The sequence below is a fragment of the Eupeodes corollae genome, chromosome 1 (assembly GCF_945859685.1).
Source record: "Eupeodes corollae chromosome 1, idEupCoro1.1, whole genome shotgun sequence".
Classification (NCBI taxonomy): Eukaryota; Metazoa; Arthropoda; class Insecta; order Diptera; family Syrphidae; genus Eupeodes; species Eupeodes corollae.
This window is the reverse complement of record NC_079147.1, coordinates 247,186,179-247,193,581: the sequence shown is the minus strand read 5'-3', so window position 1 is coordinate 247,193,581 and position 7,403 is coordinate 247,186,179. Positions and strand designations below refer to the sequence as shown.

The window sequence follows — 7,403 nt, the reverse complement described above, 5'->3', positions numbered from 1 at the left end:
TTCCATTTAACGTACATATTTTTTTAAATTGCCCCTAACGCCTAAACGGGGCGTGATAGACCCCCCTCCCATAGTAAAAAATGCTTGTTTTTAACTGTTCCGTACAAATCCGTCATTTAACTTTGTCGCCTGAGTTATCGTATTCTCCCCTTGGAATTTGTTTGGCGATTGGTTATAGCTATCATTAAAAAAAATTTGTCATTGAAAAAAACAATTCCCAATTGAAACCACCGACAAATTTTCACTAAGGGTCCGGTAATATTCATCAGTAAATCCATCAGTAAAATGTGTTTTTAGTTTTTGAAGATGTTACAGATTTATTTCTAGCAAAAGATTGATGCAATATGATGAATCCTATATTCATGTATTTTTTCAAAATGAAACAATGCATTTAAAGTTTTATTTCATTTATAAATCCATTTCAATTTTTTTAATGGTGAAATTTCATTTTACTGAACATCTGACTGCCAAAAGCCAAAACAAATCCATTTTGTTTTACTGGTCGTGTTCCAATTTTTTACTGTTCTGATCTCATCATTAAAAATTTTACTGATGAAAGCAAAAGTAGACTAATTGTCTGAGGCGAGAAGTCTGTCTTTGGAATTGTGTGAAATAAGAACCCAAATCAGTGGAACAATTCGTTCCGCTTTTTTCCTTCCGTCTCAAAATAAATTTTTTGTGTGATTTCCGATCGATCGATGTATAAATTTTGATTTCTTAACAAAGGGAAGCATGGTCAAATAATAATTAAAAAAATGTTGCAGATTGCTTTCCAAAATGGGCTATTTATCGGCAATTGGGCTATCCTTTTCCAAAATGTCAAAAAAAAATAATTTTGACAGTATAATCATAACTGGACTATAAGTAAGGGGTCGGTTAGCTATTAGTAAAATTTGAAACAAAAGGAATCTGAAATGTTTTACTGATAAGCGTTTATAGCAAACAGTAAATTTACGTCATTTACTTTTTATCGGCCGATAGTTTAGTCGGGTTCTGCTGAAAATGCGCACACCGAGCCAACTTAACAGTTTGGTTGGTAAACAGGGCCCAGACTATCCAACAGCCGGCCGACTATTCTCGAACTAGTTTGTAACTAACTGTTGAACCGGTCGCACAATAAAAATATTGTCTAGAAAAATTATTGCTCTCATCATACTCCGGATGAGGAAAATCAAGAAGAGATTCCGAGAGTATTGGATGCATCCCATTCTCAGTGATAGATTGGTTAGTGGAAAATTTTACACTATGCATTCCAAATTACTTGATTACCCGAAAAAATTTGTTGCCTATTATCGAATGAGCATTACCAGCTTCAATGAACTTGTCAAGCTTCTTCAATCAACTTTTCGACGGAACTTTCTACAATCAAAAATAGTAATTTTGGGCGACGCCCAAATACACAAAATACACGAACATGACGCCAAATCACTGAGCGAACTGCCAACTAAACAATCATGTCATGTATGCGCAGGCGTGTATGAGCCAATACTGATTAAACAGTCGGCCGATAGGTGGCCGACAGATTAGTTTGAATGCAATTCAAATCGTCCGATACTGAATCGCTGTAGTGTGCGCATATGCATTCCTCTCCATACTGATTAAGAAGCTGACCAAACTATCGGCCGATAAAAAGTCTGCAGTCTGCGGGCCCCTTAATGTTGTTGTCTTTTGATCACAACATCAATGTTACTTTCATCAGTAAATTGTTTAATGATGTGATCGGAACACGACCAATAAAACGAAATGGAATTTTTGTTGGCTTTTGACAGTCAGCTGTTCATTAAAATGAAATGTCATCATTAAAAAATTAAAATGGATTTACAAATTAAATAAAACTTTAAATGCATTGTTTTTTTTTGAAAAAAAAAAAACTTGAATATGGGATTCTTCTTATTGCATCAATCTTTCGCTAGAAATAAATCTGTGACATGTTCAAAAACTGAAAACAAAAATTTTACTGATGGATTTTACTGACAGGCTCTTAAAAGTAAATGATATAAGCAAAACATTTTACAGTACATAACGCTTATAAGAAACCTAAAATTTGCACAATATTTGTTTCTTTTAACCGAGTTTTTCTTATATCCTTACAACGAATATAAAAAAGTTTCTTATACGGATATACCCTGGAATGCCAAACATTTATCCTAGGCTAAATAATTGACTCAATTCAAACACGGTCTTAAAATGTATCAGTATATAAATTAATTTTATTTAACGAAAAAACACGAAAATAAAAAAATTGACAGCGCAGTTCTTTTTGTACTTTTGTACATTCTTATTTAAGTCTATATGTATCTACCTAACTTTTCGAAATAGGTAATTATCCATTGTTGTTTGAATCAAGTCTTCCTTCCGCTTCTTGACAAGAATATCTTCGATGTCATGTATGATATCATCATCACCATCTAAATATCTTTTCAAAATGAAAAAAGCACGCAGAGCTTCATTTCTTGTTGGTTTTGGCAATGGTATTTGCTCCTTTTGTTGTTCGTCTTCGATTTGCAGGTCAATTCTTTCACCATCACCATCTCGTACTTCGTTCAAAATTTGGTATCGTCCAACTCCCCAAAGCAATTTTCATTTTCCTCACCATCAAAATTTTCACCGAAGTTAAATAACTCTGGTTCTGGTTCATTGCACTCAATTAAATCTTGAATTGAAAACTCATGTCATAATCCAATTTAGATGATGTAACAAAACATTGTGCATACTTTGGTCTTCTTCGCTTCTTTTAAAAATTCTAGACTTTTTAAAGCAGTTTTGTATAGTTTGCGGGGTAACAATCCACCAAGATCGTTTTACAATCTTCAAAGCATTTAGTAAATTAATTTCTCGTAAGAAACTTTTCATATCACCGAGTTCTAGAGCAAGAATTTGCTTCCTAACCAAACATTTTCGGTAATGTGATTTGAATGAGTGGATGATCCCTAGTGCAGGTGTGCAGGTATGACAAAAAAATAATTTGTTATTGTTTTTTAATGCAAAGTAATGAACAGTTACATATACCTTGGTCCAAGGGTTGCATAAGACTCGTTGTATTACCTGGCAAAAATTTGATCTCAATATTTGTCGGTAAAAATCCAATTTGTAACATGAGGCATTATCAGCTAAGAGTAGAATTTTTTTCTTTTTGTTTTTCATAACAGCATAAAGCTCTTTTATAATTTCAATCCAAAGAGTACTTGTCATACAACCCTTTTTATTAAATTTGTAAGCGACTGGAATTGTTTGGTTTCTGAAACATCTGGGTTGCTTATATTTCCCAATAGCAAACACAAATTTGTCTGTGCCCGTTGCATTACATATAAAGAGCAATGTTATTCTATCTTTTGGTATTTTTTGCACTTGTATATCATGGCCATCTTCGACATGGGTCCCAGTAGGAAGAGCTTTAAAGAACAATCCGGTCTCATCCGCGTTATAAATGTTTTCAACATCATATTTTTGCAATAGCTCTGGCACAACAAGTTCTACAAAATTACTTGCGGCTTCAGCGTCGGCTAAACCACCTTCTCCATGAAGTCTTCTAAAAGAAATGTTGGATCTGTTGTTCCAAAGTTGTAACCAACCACCGTTTGCATTAAAGTCTGAAATATTCAATATAGCAAATTGTTGTGCTTTTTCCAGTAAAATTGGACCTGTTATCTTTGCATTTTCTTCGCTCATATTTTGGAACCACATGTTCATAGTTTTGTCTAGAATTTTGTATTTTCCATCCCTGTTTCTTTTTCTGTTTAAGTTCTTGCATTTGTATTTTTGTTCTTCGAATTGTTTTTCGTTCTTTATTATTTTAGACAATGTGCTTTTTGCAATTTTAAAATTTTCACAAATTTCTTTTCGAATTTTTCCCGACTTGATTTCATCTAAAATAACCAATTTAGTTTTAATTGAAATGTTTTTACGCGACATTTTCAACGAGGACGAGGAACACAACAGAAACACAAAAAATAACATATTTAATGTCAAAATGAACACTGAACTAAAATTAATTCAATCATTTAATTATTCATTCAAATGTCATATTACATCATATGTGCATAAATGACATTGCATCCTTTGTTTTGAATTTTTCATGTTTATTGAATTTCGTGATTTGTTTGCAAGTTTCTTATACCCAACCAACATGAAAAATAAAAGTTTGCGTTTGAGAAATGTTTCTTTTATCAGTGTATTTCTTAAAAACGTGTTTCTTATAAACATACAATTCAACATTAAAATATATGTGAAAGTTCACGGTGCTTTTGTTGAAGTTTCGTCTAAGCGAGGTTTTCTTATAAGCGATAAAGACTGTAATAAACCTATAGTATACTTTTTGCTATTTACTTTACTTTAATAAATTTATATTTGATGCTAAAGTTAAGATAATTTGCTACAAACAATATTTCATCCAAATTTAAAATGCTAATTTAGCCAAACAATGATGAGAATGACTACAGCAGAGAGAAAAAGATTATTTTTTTCTCTCTGGACTTCAGTAACAATATTTTTACAATTACAGACTGATTTAATCGGCTATTAAAACTTCATTTATTTTTTAATTTACTTTTACATTTATTTTTTATTAAAAATACTTTTCAGTTGAAAGTAATTTTTTTTTATTTTGGGCTGCACATATTTTTACAATAGGCTATGAAGATTCATAGTTCAGAACTTGGCAACCCTACACTGTATACCTTTCTCTATTTCTTTTCCTCCCCTCACCAATACTACACTCCCCTTCACTCACACACACCCATCCACACAAATTCAAGTAGTTGCTTCATTTCAGTATAAATTTCGTATGTACTCATTATTCATTAATCGTTTCCATTATTCAGTTTCTTCTAACTTGTTCGCTCGCTTGTAGTTGCGGCTTGCGCTGTAGAACAACAAAAACCTACAAAACAAATAAGTGAGTATAGAAATTGATTTTTCCTTTTGTTTTGTGTATTTATTTATTCTCATAACAAATATTTTAATAATTTCAATAGATAAAAGATTACTTTAAAAAAATGGACAGAGACACTTTGACTCCGATGATGGAGGAAAAATACAGTGATTCAGCGATGTTTCATTCATCGCCGTTGTCGCCCACTGCTTCAACTTCAACTACATTTGATATCAACGAATACACTGTGTCGACGGGTGAGAACTCACCCATAAATGGCACCACGAAAACCATGACTATTGTGGATGGACGTTTTTTTAGAATGATTCCGGATAAATGTGTCATGAATACAACAGTGGCGACGTGTGTTAAATGTGAGCCGCGCTACATTGAAATCAAAGGTAATGTTAATTCATCATCGAATTTTCTATGCCATCTAAAGCGAAAACATGGAAGGGAAGCTGTGTTAGAATACACCGAGTATTTACATTCGAAAAAAAGATGCAGACGTGGTCAAGCATCGAATGCTTCCGAAGGTGCTCGTCAGGTGCAGATTAAAGTAAGACAAATTCAAGAACAATTGGATATGAAAATTTTGAAATTCATTGTTAATTCAATGGTGCCAATGGCAACCGTTACAAATTCGTATTTCCTAGAAATTTTCAAACACTTTAACGTAAATGAACGGGATCTGAGGGCTTTTAATCGTGAAGTTTTGAATACAAAACTTGTATCATTGTACAAAAATGTTTCGGAGAAACTGCAGCAAGATCTGAAATCAGCAATTGAGGTTTTCTTTGTTGCAAATGTATGGAAGTGGCAAGAAAAGAGGAGTCTAGTTACAATGGCACATTGGATAGATGGCGAAATGAAGAGGCAATCGGCAGTTTTAATGATTAAACAACTTCCACCCATCGATTGTCGATACGACTCTTTGGAACATAATCTCATGAAGAATAGAGAAGATTTTAACATATGTCAAAGTATAAGAATTAATTCTTCTTCAGGCGCGAGCTGTGATCTTTTGAAGGCGTTTCTTGCATATGGAATTGGCAAACACTCAATAGCTGATAGTTTTCAGGAAGTCGATGATGAAATCACTATGGAAAATGACATTCTTCTGCCACTAAGTCCATCTTTTTGTACGTGTAATGTCCAGGTTTTGCGTAACTTTGCTTCGTTTGATATTATTAAAATGATATCGAACTGTAAGATGTTGGCTAACTTACATGGCAGAGTTATGCAAAAATGCAACATTCTTTGGAGTCATCCAGATGCAAATGACATTCTAGAAGAGATTACAGGTAATACACTAGCAAAGCCTTCGGTAAAAAGCTGGATTTCATTGTACACTGCCCTTGGAGAAGTTCTTACGATACAGGATAAAAGTGTGGAGATTTTTCAAGCTTTCGAGACCAAAGACTATCTAAGTGTTGTAGATTTTGTATACATTGAAGAGCATTTAGCGTGCACGAAACCCCTGGCAGATGCTTTGGCTATCTTGGAAGATCCTAAACACAGTCTATATGGTTCGCTGTTGCCCACACTTCTAGCACTGCGAAGGCATTTGATAAAATTGTCCAGAAGGGAATGGCAATATTGTGGTCCTTTAGTTGCAGCTATTGCAAATATGGTCAATGAGAAGTTCCAGAAGTTCTACAATTTCGCAGACCACGAAGCTGTTAATGCAGCAATCGCCGCATTTTCCCATCCAGAATTCAAAAACAGATGGCTCTCCTGTGTTGATATGAATTTCCAGACAAATTTACTAAACGCATTCAAGGAAGCTGTTGAAAAGGAAATCCCACAAACTCAGCCACAAGACACAAAAACCGGAGCTCTCAATGCTCAATCGCGTTCGGATTTTTTTGATTTCGGTTCAGAAAATGAAGTTATCGAACCAATGCCATCGAAAGCTGTTGTGGATATGCAAGTTTTGAATTATTTCAATTACTCAAGCAGAACTTTGGATAGTCTAGAACATTTTCCAGCGATTTATGCGGTTTTTATGAAATATAATTCTCCATTATCATCGTTTACGATTGCAGAGCAAATGGTCGATCATGATATTTTGCAGAAAGTCTTGATGACAGATGGAGTTAGAGATAAATATTTGGAAATGACAATTTGGCTCAAAGCTAATAATCATTTATTTTAAATGTATGTAAGTAGGAATTATGTTGTAGGTATAAGTTATTAATAAGATAAATAAATGTGATTTTAAATATTGAAATTGTGGTGTTTTAATTTAATTTTTAATTTAACCCTGGACTATAAACTTGTTGACAAAAGTCTGACTACATTAGTTTTTGGTTATTAAAGGAAGTTGTTTTTGTTTTCAGTTACTTATTACAAAATAATCATTTATTCCATAAAATTTAAATTAAAAAACAAATTAAATCCTCATGGAAATAAATATAAAAGTAGTTTTCTTACAAAACACAAATCAAATAGGGTGGCGCAACAGTCCGTTGTGAACCAGGGCCTAGTGACTTACAACTCTCAACCTTTCCTGTGTGCGAGTACTGTTGTC

At 33.4% G+C, this 7,403-nt stretch overlaps 1 protein-coding gene across 1 annotated transcript; it reads left to right on the top strand.

The window, feature by feature from the left end:
- Positions 1–4,801: 4,801 nt before the first annotated feature.
- Positions 4,802–7,103, top strand: LOC129939052 (uncharacterized). The gene is made up of 2 exons (XM_056046918.1): positions 4,802–4,894; positions 4,974–7,103. Exon 2 carries the CDS (start codon positions 4,995–4,997, stop codon positions 7,026–7,028), a length of 2,034 nt encoding a protein of 677 aa, XP_055902893.1. The 5' UTR covers positions 4,802–4,894; positions 4,974–4,994; the 3' UTR covers positions 7,029–7,103.
- The last annotated feature ends 300 nt before the right edge of the window (positions 7,104–7,403 follow it).

What these genes read in the sequence shown, in the direction of transcription:
- LOC129939052 (XM_056046918.1), top strand. Translation starts at nt 4,995, where the DNA reads ATGGACAGAGACACTTTGACTCCGATGATGGAGGAAAAATACAGTGAT.